The 22,051-nt window shown below is 35.3% G+C and overlaps 1 protein-coding gene across 4 annotated transcripts in view; it reads left to right on the forward strand.

Annotated features, from left to right (window-relative positions):
* The window catches only part of LOC145263721 (RNA-binding protein 45-like), a 71,808-nt gene that overhangs the window by 14,155 nt on the left and 35,602 nt on the right, over positions 1-22,051 (forward strand). For all 4 annotated transcript variants that reach the window (XR_013864593.1, XM_080120687.1, XM_080120689.1 and 1 more), the window contains exons 2-4: positions 4,303-4,400; positions 15,089-15,214; positions 17,287-17,413. Coding sequence is in view for 3 of the 4 variants with exons in the window: in XM_080120687.1 (XP_079976813.1) it covers positions 4,303-4,400; positions 15,089-15,214; positions 17,287-17,413 (351 nt within the window). In the remaining variant the exon portion in view is untranslated. The remainder of the gene's footprint in view (positions 1-4,302; positions 4,401-15,088; positions 15,215-17,286; positions 17,414-22,051) is intronic.

Here is a 22,051-nt window from a genome sequence, read left to right on the forward strand (position 1 = left end):
GCATCTTTCAATGCTTTACAGATTCATATTGTATGGCCTTTTGCTTTGCAACGTGTGTGCTATAAATATTCAAATACTTTTAATATCATAGGGTCACTTCTTGTTCCAAAGTTTAATACAATCCGATTGGTTATTAAACTAGTTTTCCTTGCATAGTTGATAATATGCTACTTCAGTGACTTGTTTGCCTCAATGCTACCTTCTGTAAAATTTAGCATACCAGTAATTTTTTTTATTTCGTTCTAGCTGGGGGATGGAGCATCCTACCGGATGCCAAACATTCACTCACTATCTCATACGTTCCAACCGATGGACCTTTTTTAAAAATTCTAACCATTCCTTTAAGTACAATTATTTATATCTCTGTTGCACTTGGTTCACCAGGTATATTTACCTGGTAGTTTTTTTAAATGCTTTTTCATGAGTTTGGTCACTCCTGTAATTACTGGATTCCAGTTTTTCATGTTTTTTTTTTTTTTTTTTAACAAAGGAGTCCCCACTTATCAGGCTCAGAGACACTCGAAGATAAGGGTTAATGAATATACTTTAGTCATTGGGAAAATGTCGTAATCATTAGTAGTGGGAATTGGGTAAATTAGATTACTTAAGGGGATGGCTCATCAAGAACTTATTCATGTTGGACTTGAAGACAACCAGTTGGAAAGCAGGAAAATGGAACAGAGTTCCACAGGCATGAAGTTCTAAGAAAGAAGCTTTGTTCATGGAATCTACGTTTAGGTTTAGGCACAGATAAAGAGTGATGAAAATTATTGATAATGGTTTCAACTAGATGAGTGGTTTTTGTGAAAGTCAGGCCAGGGAGAGACCATAGATTGGAGCTCAGACGAGCACTTACCATGAAAATAATGATACAGCAGGAACAGGCTCATAATGTCTTGGTATTCTGTTTTCTTTTCCCTCTCAGCTCTGTTTAACTTAGCATCATTGGAAACACTAACTTTTACTGATGTTTTTTTTTCTCTTTATTGTTCCATATCACTGTATCAGGTTTAATCCCGGATTGTGATTTCTCTGATTCATCTCTATCCATGCTATTGATTTGTGTGAACCCTGGATTGGATTAAATATAGACAAGTCACGTTTTTATAAATATAGCAAGATTCATGCTGGCAATTAAAATTGGTTATAATTGGCAAGTAAAAAAAAAAATGGCTAAAATGCAGATTATAAAATGGGTCACCATTTAGCAAGTGCTAAATTCATCATTCAAGTGTTATAAATGAAAGAGTGAAACATGGTTAATGAACAAAACAATTATATATTAAAATTTTTACAGTGATGTGAAAGATATTTTGTGTGAGGTTTTAAGAAAAATTGAAAGTTTTTTGACAAAGTTCATTAAGGAAAAGACATGAGTGTTAAAATGTTTAATAAAAAAAAATCTATTTTCTTTTGTGTTGCTGTGTGTTTACTCTTATAGATTAAGCAATGATATTTTCAGCTTGGAACAAGTTGTGTTTTGGAGGATTGTGCTCATGATCTTGGTTGATTGTCGATGGTGATTGTAATCATCTTCAATCTCATAACAAAATTCGTTCTGTTTTACTTTACTTATGTTGATGATTGTAAGAATGAATGCCATGTTAAGAATACTGTTGTGTAATCAATATACAGCAAAATCACTAATCAAGCAGTGTTGAACCTGGTTAGTCCCAGATGAGTGATCATTTGGGTCAGGTGCTACATGTAAGACCTGGACAGTTTATTTTATTTTTATTTTATTTTTTTTTACAAGAGAGTCACAACTTGTCACCGGAAGGACACATAAAGATAAGGGTTAATGAGTGTACTATGGTCACTGAAACAACAGCATAGTGATTGTTAGTGGTTAAAATTGAGTAGAATTTGAGTATTCAAGGGGACGGCTCAACAAGAACTTGTTTACATTGGATTTGAAGAGGATCATGTTGTAGTCAGCTACAAAACTGGCCGGCAGGCAGTCTTAGGAAAGAAGCTTTGTTCACAGAATTTGCGTTTAGATTTAGGCACAGATAGAGAGTAAGGAAATTATTGATAGTGGTTGTAACTTGATGAGTGCATTTTGTGAAAGATTGTCAAAGGAGGGACCATAGATTGAGGCTCAGATTAGCACTTGCCATCAAAAATCATGATAGAGCAACTGGAGAATGCTTGTGAATTTAATATTCCCATGACATTTCCTCCTTTTCTGCAAAACAAAAAAAAAAAAAAAAAAAAAAAGCAATTTTTCTCTATAAAACAACTACACAAAACATCATAAATAAATACTTGGAGATGTAAAAAAAAAAAAAAAAAAACTTGCAGCATAAAAACTTTTACCAAAATGATTGGAAAAGGGGTTGATATGCCATAAAACAACCAAACAACATCCAAGTTCTTCTCATTGGGGTGGTGAAGTTATTGAAGCTTTTTTTTACAAGGGAATCACCACATTAAGGCTCGAAGGCCATTCGAGGATAAGAGTTAATGACTCTAAGGTGATAAAGTAGTAATCATTAATGGTGTAAATTGGGTAGAATTTGATTATTTATGGGGGTGGTTAAGCAAGAACTTTTTGTCATAGAATTTGAAGACTACCATGTTATATTCGACCAGGAAGCAGACCAGTGGAACAATGTTCCACTGTTCCACATGCGGGCAGTTCTGGGAAAGAAGCTTTGTTCATGGAATCTTCATTTAGATTTAAGCATAAAGAGAGGGGAGGAAATTGTTGATAGTGGTTGTAGCTAGTCGAGTATATATATATATATATATATAATTTTTTTTTTTTATTTTATTTTTTTTTTTTTTTGCAAAAGTTTGGCAATGGGAGGGGGTTCGGATTGGGCTCAGGTAAGCACTTGCCACGAAAATAACGATAGTAGAGACAAGCTTGCAATGTCTCTTCTGTGTTGAAGTTTTGTTGCCTTGTTGATATTATTGGAGTACAAGGTGGAGCAGATGCTAGTGTGATTGCAAGAATTAAGGGATGGAATAAGTTTAGGGAAATTTTGCCATTACTAACTTGCAGAGCACTATCACTGTCAACTAAGGAAAGAGTTTATCAGGCATGTGTACACAGTGTGATGATGCATGAAAGTGAAACCTGACCAGTGAGGGTTGAGGAAATGCATTGTATGGAGAGAAATATGTATGAGAATGATATGGATGTGTAATAAGTCTTAAAGATGGGCTTAGATCTGATGACTTCAGAGGAAGATTAAATTTAGATGGTATAGGGAGATGTGTGCAGAAGAGTAGACTTCAATGGTAAGAAAAGATTAGCATATTTGTGTTAGTGTTATATTATTAACAATAGTCTGTTACTTATCTACTTATTTGTGTGTTCTCTAGCTGTGTATTAAACTTCTTTATTTAACTCTCCTTACAGTCTTATTTATCAGTGATCGTCTAGTTGATATCTATTTTAACGACGTACTCATCTAGTGTGTGTGTCAGTGTCAGAACATATACAAATATATATGATGACATACCTGTCTTCTGCTGATACCTTCTTCTGGAAGGATTCGCCAACATCTTGGTGAAGCTGGTTCTATAACAACAAAGACGCATGCAAGATATGGACCCAAGACGAATGGTTGTTTTTACATATATATTATTCACTCCCTAGGCATTTTGTCACAGCAGATTGGAGTGAATGGCGATCTTTGGCTTGTGGTTCCATTTGGAAACCGCCCCCCCCCCTTATGGGGAGACTTGCTTTAACACATTTTGTCTTTTCGATGTCCAGAACCCAACTCCTTAAAATTGAGTTATTCAAAACCGGAACCCCATTTGCATACCTTTCCTGTGCAACCTGATCGGTCATAGTTTGATTTGTGTCACAACATGACCCTTTGACCCTTCTGCACCTGCAATGCTCGTTCAACTATCGTTTCCCACGATTCAAATTATTATTTACTTCGCTAGACAGATAAACAATTAGATAGATAACCATAAAGATAGATAAACCGATAACTGAATAATGCATTCTAGCCGGCGTTGCCTGGCGATTACATAACATCAGATGTAGAGTAGTTGATGTAGCAGGTTTAAATCGTAGGAGGAGGCAAAGGAAAAGTGGGAGGAAGTGATAAAAATAAGCTTGAGAAAGAGGGATAAAGAAAGACCTGGTCTGAGATAGGCTACTTTGAAAACCGTCCAATACATAGTATGTAAAACAAAACCAGATATGATAATGATGTAGTCATGATAAACTGTGTTTTTGCCAGAATAATAGACAGACAATCGTTAAATTAGATTAGTTAGATGTCATGAAAATTATGTGCTGTTTCTCCAAGTTTTCTCTTGTTCTCCTTTCAGGAATTGTCTATGTCAAATTCGAGAAGACTTCCTCTGCCTTTTTGGCGATGGAAGAGATGAATGGTAAATGTGTTCCAGGACATCCAAAACCACTCAAGGTTTGTAACTCATTCTCTTTTATACCCTTTCATGCATCGTTCATTTGTTGGTTGCTTCTTGAGAGACTACTTACCATATTAGTAAATAATAAATCTATTTTGCATAAAAACTTGGAGGGTCTACTCCAAAATTTAGATGGCCACAAACTTTGTTTTATACTTTAACTTGAAGGATACCTGTTCTAAGACTGGTAAAATGAGTTCCCAGAACAGTTTGGAACCACTTTTAATGTCACCTTTACGAAGATTAAAATCAAGATATAATGCTATGAAACCATGTCTGAAATCCTTATTCTAATTTTGATCAAAGTCTGTTACGTTATGTTTGCTAAGTGGTTAATGACACTGATTGAAAACCTAGGTGTGCCAAGTTAGAATCCAGTTTGTTCTACAGAAATACTTTCACCCCCTTCCTATCCATTTCCACCCTTGACCTTGTGTCTAACCTACTGGAGAAGAGGTAAAGAAAATATTAGGTTGGTGCAAAATTGTCATTTTTTTTTTTTTTTTTTTTAATATAGTGTAACGTCAAAAAAGAAGCATTTTTGCACCAACCTAATACATGGTTTATATTCTAGAAAATGTATCAAATTTGAAGCTTAAGGGTTCCTCGGAAACTTAAATTTAGGAAGATCTTGATTAATTGGTGTCTAATCAAATTCAATGCAAATCTGAGATGTTTGAATTTCTAAATTGTCCTTGTTATTCCTCCCTGTCAAATACTCCAAAGAAACTGAAATTTAAGGAATATCTGTTGATGGATACCTATTGTTAGAAACCTCATAAGAGCTAAGTTGAAAAGCTCTTGTTCTTAGCTGAGAAATTGATTAGTGGAACTTAAGTATACAACCTGCATCATGAAGCTTGAATCAAAGAACTCGACTAAACAAGTGTAAAACGATTTATGAATAATTATTTTGTTTCGTTATATAAAAATGTCCCAGAGTTTTTCCTTGTTTCTCGATTTGCCAGCCTGGATGAAGATGCAGTTTGTTTCAGATATCCCCTGACGCCAGACGATGAAGGAGACAGACTAGATCCAGCACGAAGCCAGAGTGACGGCCGAAATCGACAATGTTGCCACACGGATTTAGGGTCATGCACATTTCGCGTGCCCTGAGCAGCAGAAGGATATTTTCCAGTGACCAGTGAGTCTGGTCACCCTTGAGGGGTCCACCACTAGACAAATAAGAATGTAGCCCTGCTGGGTTGTATCTATGGTCCTGTTGGCTGGGAGCGATGAACATGGCCAGAAATACATCACAAGTATGCTTCAGTGAACCAGGATAGTGACAGATGCGGCCCGGCCCCCGAAGGGGGTTAGGGTTATATATATATATATATATATATATAAAATCATGCAGTCTGTCAGTCTTTACGATGACTAGTTGGGGCGTCGATGCTTTATCCCTCGGTGTTGGCGTAGTCCTCTTTCTGTGTGAAACGTCTGATCACAAACACTGCATATGTGGGTGCCGGGGGTTTCGTCAATCGTGTCTCGGCTCTAAGGCTTCTCCAATCTTTCTCTCTATTTCTTCCTTCCCTTTATGAAGACTGTTCCGCCAGCTACTCCTTTCTTTGGCTTGTTCCTCCCAACTCTTGACATTGATGTTCATCGCCTTCAGGTGCCGCTTTGTTACGTCTTTGTAGTAAAGCTTCTGACCTCCTACTTTGCAGGTTCCATTTTCTAGTTTCCCGTAGAAGATCATCTTTGAGATTCGGTTGTCTTCCATTCTGGCAATGTGCCTGGTCCATCGTAGTTGCATAGTAGCAAGGGTAGCTTCCACTCTGCCTAGGTTTGCTCTCCTGAGAACTTCCACATTTGATACGTAGTCACTCCATTTGATCTTCATGATCCTTCAAAAAACAGTGATCGATGAGGTCACACATTAATCTTTGGTAAAATTGTTTTAATCATGAAAGAGTTAGATTGTAAAACTAAATGTTAGAAAATAAAGACAAAACTCAAATTAATCTTTTTGCTCACTAGGTTGGCATATCCAATTTATAAAAATTTTGCCTCAACTAAGGAAATGAGGATTTTTTTTTTTTTTTTTTTTTTTTTTTTTCCCCCAAAGGAATCATTACTTATCAAGGCCCAGGGGCCACTCAAGGATAAGAGTTAATGAGTGTGCAGTGTCAATGGGAACAAGCTAAAAATTATATTGACTCCTGACTGATGCCTTTGTCATGTTTTTTAATAAAAGGTAATTGAAGCAACTTTAGTAAAAGCCCTATAACCACAACAAAGTATTGCTTCTGTATAATTTTTTTTTTTTTTTTTTTTTTTCTAGATATTAGATTGGGGGGGGGGTCACATTTGTTATTTTTTTTTTTATTTTGTCGATATGAAACAGATATAAAGTAATCACACATTAAAGTACAAAACAAAGTGATCACTAAATGGGCTGAGAAGCCACAGTTCTGGTGAAGAAGAAAGTTCTGTATCAAGAATTAAGTCCAATATACCATCTTCAATTTGAGTGGTGTAATTTGAGCACTGAAGAAATTGTTGAGATCCATTAAGGGATTCTATTTGTGACACATTGTTTGCAAGAAGCTGATCTAAATTGAAATCGCCGAACAAAAGTATCCTTTAAACCAACAGGCAAGTTGTTGAGATCATCGGTGAGAAGATTGAAAAAAATTCCCTAATGGGCCAGGCTTGCGGTAAACGAGCATACAACCAATTGCATATATTAAAGTTCAATCTACAAATATATAATCAATATTGTAAAATCGTGTCTACAAGAGTTACTTTCCTTGTACTGTTAGCCAAAATCAGTCGTAGAACTGTTACCTATTTTGCCTATTTAAACTCCTGGCCTGATGTAAAACATTGGGTTAAAACAGCCAAATGACACCGTTTTATGACAAATGATGCCTTATTTTTTAAAAATACGGTACCATTTAAAACCCGTTTATCCACAAGTATGAATTTTAGGGAAAAAATAAAAATTAGCCCTAAAAGGTATTTTTCACCCCTAAAACACCCTGGGGCTTAAGCTCCAGAATTTTCCCAGGGTCAAATATTACGTTTCCAGATGTATATCCATCTGATCTTGCTTTTGGGTATTTTCAGCAAAATCTAATGGTTGGAAAAGGTTCTATGTCCCAAAAAGTGCTATTTTTAGTCATTTTGATCTCTTGGGGATGCAACCAGAATTTTTATAAAAAATCCCAAAATGTTATATTTCCTCCCTTGGGTAGTTGTAACTTTCTGCAAAATTTCAGAACAATGTAATGAGTAGTTATTGAGAATTTTGGGAACAAACGGACGAGGGTGAATTCTAAGGTCCAAATCCGACTAAGTCGGTGGACCAAAAATATTGTAATCGTTAGTAGTGGAAATTTGGTAAATTGGATGATGGCTCATCAAGAACTTGATCATGTTGGACTTGAAGACTACCATATTGTAGTCAGTTGGGAAGCAGGAAAATGGAACAGTTCCACAGGCGTGCAGTTCTAAGAAAGGAGCTTTGTTTATAGAATCTACGTTTAGGTTTAGGCACAGATAAAGAGTGGAGGAAATTATTCCTCTGTAGGTTAATGTAGTTTGCTTAAAGCAGTGTTTAATGTGTATATAAAGATAATTTATAGAAAGCAATACAATGCAGAACTGAAGCAGATATGCAAAAACTAAAGCAAATTAAGATATAATGATGGAATAAGTTCTGCAGTTTTCACCTTTTTATTAATGCAATATATTTTTGGTTCCCCTATTTATCGTAGAGGGACCTATGTTTTCAGTGGCGTCCGTTAGTCCGGATGATTGCTAGATAACCGCCCATTAGTTTTTCCTGAAATTTTTCCACAAATTGTGTATCATTAAAAAGATGTGCACAGTAAAAATATTTTTTTGCAAAAATTCCCGTTGCGACCCCAGGAGCTCAAAAGAGGTAAAATTGCCCCAAAATGGCTAAGAATGACACGTTTTGCCCCATAACTTTTGATCCATCCATTAGATTTTTCTGAAACTTGGCCAAAATGTGGAGTCCATTGTTCTTAATATAAATCCAGTATGGATGACCCTGGCAAAATTCTGGTTTGCATCCCTGGGGACTTTTAGTGCTACAAACGCCCCTTTTTGTAGCTGTTTTTTTTTTTTTTTTCATATTTCTCAACAAAACCTTGATATGCCTGACTATATAGTGGTTTTTCACAGTGGTCAACTCAAATATACATGTGTTAAGGCCTAAAACTGCACCGTTATCCATTTACACTAGGATTCGGCATCCCCAGAGACTCAAAAGAGGTTTTAAAAAAATGGCCAAAAATAAGTTTTTACCCCATAGCGTTTGATCCGTCCATTAGATTTTCCTGAAACTTGGCAAAAAAGTGGAGGCCATTGTTCTTAATATAAATTCAGTATGGGTGCCTCTGGCAAAATTCTGATTCGCATCCCTCTGGGACTTTAAGGGCTAAAAAACATGCCTTTTTGGAACTCTTTTTTCATATTACTCAAAAACTTGATATGTATGTCTATATAGTGGTTTTCCATGGTGCTGAATTTAAATATACATGTCTTAAGGTGTGAAACTGCACCGTTTGTCCATTTTCACTGTGATACGGCATTCCCAGGAGCTCAAAAGGGGTCACAAATACCCCAAAATTGCAGAAAATGACACTTTTTATCTCATAATTTTTGGCACATTCATTATATTTTTCTGAAACTTCGAAAATGTGAAGGCAATGTTGGCCCTTCACACTTCTCACATTCATCATTTCTTCACTATTTTTTGTGGCGTCATCTCATATGCAGCACTAGAGAGGGACCACCATATTATTACAATCTTGCATTAATGCAGTTTGATAGAAGGCCTGTATGATATAGTGCAAAGAAAATTTCATTTTCAAGATGTGTGTACAACCTTAATTCAAATGTTCAAAGGAAGAAATTGCTAGTGAGGACTATTCGGCAGAAAATATGATGGATTTGAAATTAAAAAAAGATTCTTTTTAATTTCATTTGTTTCAAATCTAAATATAACATTGATACATCAACCACATTCTCTCTACAACTATTAACAATTAATGAACCTTAATCAGTAATACAATCTGGGAACCCAAACTACTAAAACAAATCTAAATAAATCAAGAGAATTAACAAACAGCTTATCCCAATAAAATTAATTGTTTATAAATTCCCCACTTTACGAGCTGGAAAACCAGACAACATATATGTAGAAAAAGAAAAGAAAAAATAATTAAATAAGATGCTTTAAAAGCGGCATTTTTCCCATCATAAAAACAAATAAAATAAAAGAAAAATGAAATAAATACTAAAACTTGATAAACTTTGATCTAAAAATATTTACTTTGTAATAATAATTTTTACTGGCAACGATCTTTCTTTGCACATTTGAATTAAAGTTAAAAAAAACCTCAGAAGGGAAAATGTTTTGCCAAAATGTCATATTATACAAAACCTACATTGAACTGCACTGATGCAAGTACGATCATAATATAATATAAAAAGTATATATTTATCTATATATCTATAAAAGTGAAAGTATCTGTGTGTGTACATTTCCCTACCAAATTACTCTGTCAATTTTCAGTTTACAGACTCAAGATTTGACATAAGGAATATTTTGAGATTTGTGAAAATCTTTTTAATCAGTTTTTGGCCAAAAATTTGGCTACCAAGGGGTCAAAGTTGAAAAGATTTGACGTTTGCGGTCTCTAGCAAACTATTCAGCAAATTTTGGGTCTAAACATTTGAAATTTTACATGAAGGGTATTCAAACATGCAGCAAACTTTTTAATCGGGTTTTGGGCAAAAATTTGGCTGGCAAGAGGTCAAAGTTTACAGAGTTGAACTTTGCAGACTCTACCAAACTCCTCCGCCAATTTTGGGTTTAAACAATTGAAATTTTAGATGTAGGTTACCTAGACATGAGTCAAACCTTTTATTATATATATATATACATATGCACATAAAGTTATGGCCCGAGCAAAGCTGGGATGAACTGCTAGTATATTAATAAAAAAATGGAAACTACAAAAATGATTCCACTATTATGCCTTAATTCGTTTCAGTTTGTGTTTATTATACAAATATAAATTTATAAATATGTATCCTTTTATAATTTTTGGGCATTACTCTTTCAATTTTTTGCGCCAACCAGCAATGTTATAGCAAGTCTATAAAAACAAAATTTGCTGGTTTCCTCTGAGATAAAACAGCCTGTTTTTTAAACTCCATGGAATAAGGAATAATTGTAACTTGTATTGCTTGTTTTTGAACAATATATTTTGTAAATGTTAATTTCCATTATTTAATTCTCCTCACACATATATTTTATAAGCTTCTTTTGAAGACTAGTATAGATTCAAACAACTGGCCTATCTACCAAGTAAGTCAAACTTCTATACAGAGGAGGTGCCTTCAATAGGATTCCAGACTTTTTTTCATATGGGCACTTTTATTGATAGTACACACGTGAAACTCTATTCCCTTTCAAAGTAATCTCCTCCAGCTGCAATTCACTTCAACAACTCCTGGAAGGCCCCATGGAAGTTTTGACCCTCATCAGTTTTTCATCTCAATTGTTTCATAATGACAGCTTTTAAGGTTTTTCTTGAGCTTAGGAGATAACCAAAAGTCACAGGGACTAAGGTCTGAACTATAGGGAGGATGAGGAACTGTCTTGATTCCCATCTTTCTTTCTGATCTTCTCTGAGCACTCTTGGGACAAACTTCATGCAAATCTTCCGCATCTTCAGTTCTTTATGAAAAATGTTGTGTGCAGTTTCCACACTGACCACCAACTGTGCATTTATTGTTTCTATAAACACATGACGGCCCTTAATCCATGAAAGTCTTTATTTAGCTAATAAACTCTCGTGTTCTGACTTACTCCTCTCACACCTCACTGCCTTTTGCAACTCAAAAATTGATTCATGCAAGATGGTCCAAAAGCAGTCTGAAGCACTTCATGCATTTCTGTGGAATTTTTTCCAAGTTTAAAACAATTTTATTGCATGTTGTTCTTCTAAAGTGTCCCTATGTCCAGATTGCATTTTGAAAATTCACCAGCTGTGACAATCAGGCTTTAGTAGGGTGCATTCCAATTCCTGCTGTAGTTGTTCATTTGAACATGAAATCATAAAAATTGGTCAGTCATCTCAAAGTATGTACAACAGCAATATACTGAATTTTTAAGAGTCTATAACTATTTTAAATCCCTGTACAAAAAGTCTGGAAATGTATTGAAGGCACCTCATATATTGTTATATATGCATACACGCATATATATGAGAGAGAGACATATTACGTACAATATTTTATGCAAACTATATAACCCTCTAAAAAGTAAAGATTTTATATATTTGTTTAGGAGGGGGTGAACATTTTTCATCATGCATCAATTTTTTAAACATTTTATCGAATTCAAAGAATATGAACGATCCTGCTTATTTTCTGGAAAATCAAATCTTTATAAGGTGTATATATTCTATAATCTATTATCTAAATGGTAGTTTTATGTGTCTATATTCATCTAAAATTACAAAAGAAACGCACACAAAATTGGTATTTTCCTGATCAGTATTACTACGGATGAATAATATCTAAAATTTAGAAAGAATTATTCTTTGACCCTAATCTGGCACAGGTGAATTTGTTTCCCCAGCTACTAACTAAAGGTTATTTCCCTTTAGTTAGTAGCTGGGGAAACAAATTCACCTGTGCCAGATTAGGGTCAAAGAATAATTCTTTCTACATTTTAGATATTATTCATTTTCTAAATTTTAGATATTATTCATTTTTTTTTTTTTTTTTTTTTTTTTTTTTTTCATGGAGTTAATCTCATTATGTTGACTCCTTCCTATAGTTGTATGTGTTTATATTCAGAGAGGGGAATGGATGACAGAAAAGTGGGGAGAGAGAATGGAAAATGAGGGAGAGAAATAGTTTTAAATTTTGCCTTCAGGTAGCTCTGCTAGTATGAATTAGTTAAAGCATGCTTCTTGGGCAATAATCATATTTTTTTTTTTTTTTTTTTTTTTGATTTAAGCCAAGCATGCAATTTACCAACTCCACAACCCTCATATCTTAGCTATAAATTATGACATATTAAAAAAGAAAAAAAACTAAAAAAAAGCACTTTCTGTATGTTTAGGTTTGAAGGTGGATTTGAGTCACTACAGATATAATGTTTAAGTTACAACCAAACTCCAAGCATTGGTTTTCTTTGATGGATTTTGCAGTTATGTTTTTTGTGCATACGACACCTTGTCAGACCATGAACACATCTTTTCAAAAGACTGACAAACTTTTGAATCAACCAACAGAGACGGACGAACAAATTGTGACTTATGGAATTTGTTCTCATTGTTAAGATAAAAACACATCTTTACTTTATTTCAGAAAAATCATTTGGATGATTTGTTTTCAGAAACAATTTATTTACTTCTCCTTTTCCTGTCATCTGTATTTTGATAAACACCCAAATCCGTCAGATAACTTGATGGAATAGCATCTGATTGAAATTATTTCAACCATACGTCACTTCCGTTATGAACCAGTGTGATGCAACAAAAATGAAAAAAAAAAAAAAGGTGAACATTTTTTTTTTTTTTTTTTATGAATGTCGTTTATTTATAGAAGCAAGCACACTTTTGAAAACATTTTGTAAGGTTAAAAGCAAAAGTTTGGAAAACTGAGTAATGCTGTAATGTTTTGTTTTTAAATGATAAATGAAAACTCATTTTCATTTAATTTTCTCTGAGACTTTTGGTGAAATCCATGTTGATCATAGACTTTGTAATATGTTCTTTTTTTTTGGGGGGGGGGTACTTTTTTCTATTGTCTTCTAATCTAGGTAGCATATAAAAAGTTCTAAGAAACGGTGACCTCCCCCGAGCATCCCCACCCCTCCAAGCCTTTGGCGGACATACGAAAAAAATGCACACGCGCACGCACGCACGCACGCACACACACACACACACACACACACACACACACACATTTTCGCTTTTATATTATAGACTAGCATGGGTGCCCGGCGTTACTCGGGTGTTTGGAAGTGTGTGTTCAGCTAAAAAAAAAAAAAATAGTAGACAAGCAGGCTCAAACTTGTACCACGAAGGAAGAAAGGAATGTGGAAAAACAAAAAAAAACATGACATCTTTGCTGTTGCACCCATCGCCAAACCGGAAGTGACATGTGTTTAAATTAAGACTAGTCAATTAAAAAGAGGGGATGACTTTCGAAAATATCGGTGAAAAAAAGTGATTCCTCCCTGTAGAAAATGGCTAGTTGAGGATGAAGGAACTAATGTTTTAGCCGATATTTTAGATATTTCTCGTTCGAAGGGTAGAGCTTCAAAATGATACCAATCTTGTGAAAATCTGTCACCTCTGTCGAAAGTTTTTGCGAGACATACATACATTTAAACAGACAGGTGAGATTTATATTATAGACTAGCGGGGGGGGGGGTACCCAGCATTGCCCAGGTGTTTAGAGGTGTGAGTGTGCTCGGGTGGGGATTTTTAAATATTAAGTATTTTTTTTACTTGTTTGAATATTATATATAAAAAAAAATGTTAAAACTTAAAAAAATTTTTAAAAAAACCTAAAAAATCTAACGTAAGGCAAACGAACGATGTTAAATGTAAAAATCGGAAAAAAAAGAAAAACAGACGTTAAAACTTTAAAAAATCGGAAAAATAAAAACAAAAAAAAAAACAGAAAGTGAAAAATGGTTTAAATATATTTAGTTGTCTTATGTTTTGCACTTGTTTGTTGATTGCTTTCCATTTTTTTTTTTTTTTTTTTTTCATTGAAATGTTTGGAATTTGAGACCCTACCCCTTTTAATTAAAAATCAGAACCTTGAAAAAAAAAAGTTTTTTTTTTTTTGTGTTGCATAATAAAAACTCTGTCTTAACGGAAGTGAAACATAACACTAGGCCCATAAAGGGAAAGAGGAAATTTTTTTTTGTGGATGTGTGTGGTAATTAGACAAGTTTTTGTTGTGAATGTTTTAAAAGTAAGCTCCAATGATTAGAGCTTAGTCAACCACATATGGAAATAATGATAGACCAGCAATGTCTCTTCTGTGAGAAAGTGGCTCTAGGAAACAAGAGATCACTGCACACACATGTGCACGTTATCTACACTTTGAAGTCAGTAAAGTCACTTAAACATATGTAATTGCTTGAAGGAATTCTTTGGATTTGTTTTTCAATAAAACTTTTTATCATTTTCTTCTTTGACTAGTATTGCAAAATAAAATACTAAACTGCTTTTTTGTGAGTTGATGCAAAAGATTCGAAAAATTGACGTAAAATTGCAAATTTGTCAAATCTGAACTGAAATTTATCTACATGGAGTGCTTTTGTTTTTAATTGAACTTTTTTGCTTGATAAAGATCAGAATTGAAATAAAATAAAAAAATTTATCGGATGAAATTAAGCCTTCAAAGTAATGTACAATTTTTATTCTAAATGAAATGTCAAAACTGCTGATAACCTTTTCAGCCAATCACTCATGCTAAATTAAATGCATTGAATGTGACTGAAATGTCATTGCATTCTAAAACTTATCAAAATTATTTCAAGATAACTAGTTTCGTTAAGAGAAATGTCAAGTGTGCATACAATTCATAGTTATGTTTGTATAAATTTAATCTACATTTAAAACAACAGCTGGTGCTTTTATTTTGGACGATTACTTTTCAGGTGTTAGTGGCCAGTTCCAAGCGAGATGGGTCGATACGTGATCCCCGGGAAGAGGAAAGGCTCGTTCGTCTCTTTGTCATTGTGCCAAAAACTTATTCAGAGGAAGATGTCAGAAATGAATTTGAAGTAAGTTTATTATACTCTTTTTCTTGTCCTCTCCTCGTTTTTCTCCTTCTCTCGCCCTCTCCTTGTTTTTCTCCTTCTCTCGCCTTCTCCCCGTTTTTCTCCTTCTCTTGCCCTCTCCCCCCGTTTTGCTCCCACTCTCGCCCTCTCCCCCGTTTTGCTCCCCCTCTCGCCCTCTCCCCCGTTTTGCTCCCCCTCTCGCCCTCTCCCCCGTTTTGCTCCCCCTCTCGCCCTCTCCCCCGTTTTGCTCCCCCTCTCGCCCTCTCCCCCGTTTTGCTCCCCCTCTCGCCCTCTCCCCCGTTTTGCTCCCCCTCTCGCCCTCTCCCCCGTTTTGCTCCCCCTCTCGCCCTCTCCCCCGTTTTGCTCCCCCTCTCCCCCGTTTTGCTCCCCCTCTCCCCCGTTTTGCTCGCCCTCTCCCCCGTTTTTCTCCCCCGTTTTGCTCGCCCTCTCCCCCGTTTTGCTCCCACTCTCCCCCGTTTTGCTCCCACTCTCCCCTGTTTTGCTCCCACTCTCCCCTGTTTTGCTCCCACTCTCCCCCGTTTTGCTCCCACTCTCCCCCGTTTTGCTCCCACTCTCGCCCTCTCCCCCGTTTTGCTCCCCCTCTCGCCCTTTCCCCCGTTTTGCTCCCACTCTCCCCCGTTTTGCTCCCACTCTCGCCCTCTCCCCCATTTTGCTCCCACTATCACCCTCTCCCCCGTTTTGCTCCCACTCTCGCCCTCTCCCCCGTTTTGCTCCCACTCTCGCCCTCTCCCCCGTTTTGCTCTTTCTCTTTTTAATAGAAAATGAACATTGCACCTGGTCCGGGATATAACCTTAAACTATATCCAGTGGTGAGCCCCCAGCTTGCGGGCTTTGGGGAGTGTTGAGCCACCCTTTAATTGCCATTGCTCCAAGGTCCACTCTGACCCGGAGTGGTCGTACCTGTTAGGGTCCGAACTATGGGTTAAATAGAAACAGACTTAAAAACAACAAATATATTATATTAAAAAATCTTTCTTAAAAATCTTTTGATTTGGCATTAAATAACCTGAAAAGGGTTGATATGCCGTAAAACAAAAACAACCAACCAACCAACGTTGCACCAAATTGAAACAAAATGCAAAAGTGTAAACTAAAACAAACTTAAAAAAATGTTTGTCTAACTATTCATTCCCTTTCACTCCGACACAAGACTGACATTATATTGTCACCCCTCGCTCCTCCACATAATCAGCAATTTGAAAGAGATGTGGGTGACGGTGTGCTCCAGATTTTTACGACAGAGGTACCATGTAAAGCTGGAAAAAATGTATTGAGAGTTATGGTGACAATGTAGAAAATAAATTCTTGAACACAAAAGGTCATTAGTTTTGATGGTATCCCTCCCATCTTTGTAGCTTTTCAACATTTTAGTTTTTCAGTTGAAAAATAGGAGGCCTTACTTTTGGAACAACCTTTGTACTTAAACAAAATAGCACAGTCCAAATTCTGCATATTTTTTTTTTATTTATACTTTTTTGGATTTGATTTTTAAGATGGATTAAATTTTTCCAATATCTTTTAAATTGTTACATGAAAGTACAGAATAGAAAAACGCTCTCCCCCCCCCCTCCATATTAAGATTGGGTTATTTTAATATGGTTCACATTCGGCATAAGCACCCATATGTTTATTTGATAATTTTCGAAAATGGATAACACAACTGATCATTTGTCCATTCATTTATTGCAGACTATTATCCTCATCTTTATAGTTGTTGTTTTATGACGTTTGGCCAACTATTTCTCTGGCCTTTGTCAGGTGTTTAATTGCAATGGGATAGAAACGCTGAATCTTCTAACTGCATCCTCAGCAATTACTGCCTTCTATAGTTGTTGTTGTCTCCTCACGTTTTGGCCAACTAAGCCTCTGGCCAAAGGAATAGTTTGCCGAAATGTCATAAAAAATATCAACTAGAAAATGAGGAAATGAATGGATAAATAATACAATAAGAATTCCAATAAATAATTCAAAAAGAATATTGTATCAACCATTATTAAAGATTTTCAAGATGTTTTTTCAAATAAATGCAAATTTTTTTTTTTTTAATTATTTAGAAATTCGGTGATGTGGAGTCTGTGACTGTTCTGAAGGATCGTAAATCAGGAGAAACAAAAGGTTTTGGCTATGTTAAATACCATCGTCCATACCATGCGGCTTTGGCTTATGAATCGTGTGATTCCGGTAATTAAAAATAATTTTTTTTTTTTTTTTTTTTCTATTAATTTTTTTTGCCAATTTTTTTTTTTTGTTGTTTTTCTTTATAATATACTTACTAGTTATTTATCTTTGTTATATTTTCTATTTAATAATAGGATTTGGTTAGTAAAATTTAATTATGGAATAATTTGGTCATTAAATGACCAGAAGTTTGAAAATATTAAATCAGATAACACAAAGATTTTTTTTTTTTTTTTTAATTCAAATTTTTAGCTCTGAGCCATCTTCTCAGTAATAGACAGTTTATTTTTTCATTCTACTGTAAAATTTTTGTTAAATTATTAATTAAACCCAATTATTTATAAAATTATTGGATGTTAGAGATGAGCGATTTTACTAAAAAGAACATTGCTTTTTAATTTCATTTACATATCAGAAAATGAAAGAGTAAAAAAAAAAAAAAAAAAAAAAAATGTGAATGAATGGAATAATATATTGTGATGATACATCCCGGTTGAAAAATTCAAAAAGGGAATTTATCCCCGAAACATATTGTAAAATAAATGATGTACATGCCGGCTGTAAAATTATCACAACCCAGTGGCACTTACCCAGGTTCTGGACAGTACTTCCGTCGTGGAATTTCCTTATAGAAGATTCACGGTTGACGAAATACCAGGCAATGAATAACGGAACAACACGGTTGTTTATATATTATATGCATGTCATTTATTGAGTGTTAAAAATTTAATAATCAAGACAAAATATTAAAAGAAAATAATAAGAAAACATGCAGACAGTGTCCAAAAAGGAAGGGCCAACACTAAAGAAAACTGTTCAAATGAACATAGCCTCTTTTTTTTCCTTCTCTTTTCTTTTTCTCTTTTCTTTGCCGCGTGGAAAATCGTTATGTGAGGCAGTAGAAATCTTTCAAAATAAAATAAAAAAAAAACAGTTCAATTCAGCAAGTCGACATTTGTGAGATAAGGGGGGGGGGTATTGAATAGTACTTAACTGTGAGGGTGTGCATCAATCGATGATTAGGTATCCGACAAAATTCAATGTTCTGATGTTATAATATGAGGCAGTGCCATTTCGCCGACCCGCGAGTCGATATCCTTCAAAGTTCTCTTGTCTATTTGTCTTCCCTCGTGCTTCTTTCTCGCTTGTTTCTCAACCACCGATGTTCGGCTGTGTCCTTCCCATATCTCGAACCAAGGTAATTTCATAATTCTAATAAATTCCCTTTCCGGCTCCAGGGATAAGACTCGGTTGAGAGTTGCTATTTCACCGCATAAGTCGCGTTTTTATTATCGCCATTTGTTCGACGATGTGATCAGCTCCATTCCTTTTTTTAAACTCTTTCTTTCCATGCACGCTACTCCCACCAAAACGTTTTTTTTCTTTTCCTCCTCCTTTTTTTCTCCTGCACGCTACTTCGTTTTTGGGGTGAAGGTGGGGATGTCTGGATGATTTCTCGTCGTGACCTTGACACATGTTTTTGACGAATCACTCAGTGGGAAGAGAGTGGGGGGCGATGGGGTGTCTAACTCGCTTCCTTTTATGGGTCGACGCGTGGATATTTTGTTGTTGCATGTCTCGATAGCAATGGGGTGGTGTTGGGGTGTTTGGCCAATAGATATTCAAAATGAATTTAAAAAAGGGTGGGAATGGTCACTAGCACATTATGCCCAGAATATCTGGAAATGTCTTCTCAAACATCAAATCTTTTCTCTGATAGATTTTTATTAGTAGTTGTCAATGGACAGAAGTCTGAAACTCAAAGTATCGACGCTGTCATACCTCAAACATCTATCCGAGGCATAACTTTCTTCCTAAAAGAGGCACCCTGTTTTGACAAACTTTTACTCCTGACCTGAAATGGATAACTTACATTAAATCCTGTTTTTAATCTTTCTTTTTTTTTTTTTTTCTGAAAGTTTGGCTTCCAAGGGGTCAAGGGCCTGGATATGACCTTAAACTATATCCAGTGGTAAGGCCCCAGCTTGCGGGCTTTGGGGAGTGTGGAGCCACCCTTTAATTGCCATTGCTCCAAGGTCCACTCTGACCCGGAGTGGTAGTACCTGTTAGGATTCCAACTATGGATTAAATAGAAACCGACTTGAAAACAACAAATATATTAAAAAATTTTTCTTCAAAATCTTTGGATTCGGCATTAATAAACCTGAAAAGGGTTGATATGCCGTAAAACAAAAACAACCAAATCCAAGGGGTCAAAGTTCAAAAGATTTTACCTTTGTGGTCTCTAACAAACTATTAAGCTAATTTTGGGTCTAAACATTTGAAATTTTATATAAAGGGTATTCAGACATGCAGCAAGCTTTTTAATCAGTTTTTGTGCAAAAATTTGGCTGGCAAGAGGTCAAAGTTCACAGAGTTGACCTTTTCAGACTCCACCAAATTCCTCCACCAATTTAGGGTCTAAACACTTGAAATCTTAGATGCAGGCCACTCGGTATTGCCTGGTTGTAAAATATGCTTAAATATGATATTTTGATTAATGCAGATTTTGTATTATATTATATTGGATCCAGTATATAGAAATGATTTAAAAAAAAAAAAAAAAAAAAAAAAAAAAAAAAAAAAAATGACCTGTGCACCATCACCGAGAATCAAAACCAAAATGTTTAGCTTATGATTTACTTTTTTCCTTTGGCGTTAATGCCTGAACTGTGAAGGCATGTTTGCTGCAAGGCTAAAAATTAAAGCATGAACCAATAGCTATTACGTTATGCATGCATATTCGTAATGCTGTCGTTCGACCATCACCTGGCAAATTCCATTTTTTTTTTTAATTTTCACGCTATTGCCGAATCTTCTCCAGCTAAAATTCAAATATAAAGTTTTGCATGGGCTTGAATACCCCATATATTAAGTTTAATGTCTGTAGACCAAAAACTGACAAAGGAGTTTGGTAGGCAAAATTTTTTAAACAAATATATATATATATATATATATATAGTAAGATGTTTGTGTTTACTATAACCTTTTTATGCAAATACTAGCAGTTCAGCCTGGCTTTGCTCAGGCCCTATGTACTGTTCATAACTTTGTGCATATATATATATATATATATATATATATATATATATTCAAGTTTGACTCCGGTCAAGGTAACCTACATCTAAAATTTAAAGTGTTTAGATTCAAAATTGGTGGAGTCTGAAAAGGTCAACTCTGTGAACTTTGACCTCTTGCCAGCCAAATTTTCACCCAAAAACTCATTAAAAAGCTTGCTGCATGTCTGAATACCCTCTATGTAAAATTTCAAATGTTTAGACCAAAAATTGGCTTAATAGTTTGTTAGAGATCACAAAGGTAAAATCTTTTGAACTTTGACCCCTTGGAAGCCAAATTTTCAGGAAAAAAAAAGATTAAAAAACTTTCCCTATGTCTGAATACACTTTATGTAAAATTTCAAATGTTTACACCAAAAATTGGCAGAGTAATTTGGTAGACCCAAGAGGTCAATTTTTTTAAAAACTTTGACCCCAATTATGGCCCATTAGCATTTATTGTTTTGGGCTCAAATAAATGAAAAAATTAGATCCATGTCCAAGTAATCTATATCTCAAATTTCAAGTGTTTATACCCAAAATTGGCGGAGGAGTTTGTTAAGGTCAAATCGTTGAACTTTGACCCCTTGGCAGCGAAATTTCTAGCCAAAAACTGATTAAAAAGATTTTCCCAAATCTCAATACTTCTTATGTAAATCTCGAGTCTGTAGATGGAGTAGTTTGGTAGGGAAATGTACACACACACACACACTCGCAGACAATTTCAATTTTATAGATATACTAGCATTTCAGCCCGGCGTTGCCCGGGTGTTTGGATATGTATGTTGAGCAAAAAAAAAAAAAAAGTGATAGTAGGAAGGCAGGCTTGAACCCGTACTGCGAAGGAGGAAAAGAACGGGGAAAAATCTGACGTCTTTGCTGTTACGACCACCACCAAACCGGAAGTGACTTATGTTTAAATCAAGGTTAGACAATCGAAAGTAGGGGATGACTTTCAAAAATATCTGCGAAAAAAAGCCCCCCCCCCCCATGCAGGAAAGTGCCCAGTTGAAGGTGAAGATGTTAATGTTTTTAGCCAATTTTTCGATATTTGTCGCCTGAAAGGTGGCACTTCAAAACGATACTGATCTTGGTAATATCCGTCGCCTCTGTCGAAAGTTTTAGGTAAACATGCAAACATACATACATCCATTTATATATTGGTAACTAAAAATTTTCGACCCAAACCAATTAAAAAGCTTGCACTGTCTCTGAATACCCTTTATGTAAAATTTCAAATGTTTAGACCTGAAATTGTCTGAGTAATTTGGTAGACCTCAGAGGTCAATTTTTTTAAAAATTTGACCCCTATTATGACCCCCTTAACATTTATTTTTGGCTCAAATTAAGTTATTAAGTTAGATCCATATCCAAGGAATCTATATCTAAAATTTTAATTGTTTATACCCGAAATTGGCGGAGGGGTTTGGCAGAGTTCTCAAAGGTCAAATCGTTAAACTTTGACCCCTTAACAGACAAATTTTTGTCTGAAAATGGATTACAAAGAGTTTCCCAAATCTCCATACCCTGTAGACTGAAAATTGACAGGTATTGTGTCGGGAAATGTACACACAGACAGACAGAC

The sequence above is a fragment of the Euprymna scolopes genome, chromosome 39 (assembly GCF_053919585.1).
Source record: "Euprymna scolopes isolate OS-2025 chromosome 39, ASM5391958v1, whole genome shotgun sequence".
NCBI classification, from domain to species: Eukaryota; Metazoa; Mollusca; class Cephalopoda; order Sepiida; family Sepiolidae; genus Euprymna; species Euprymna scolopes.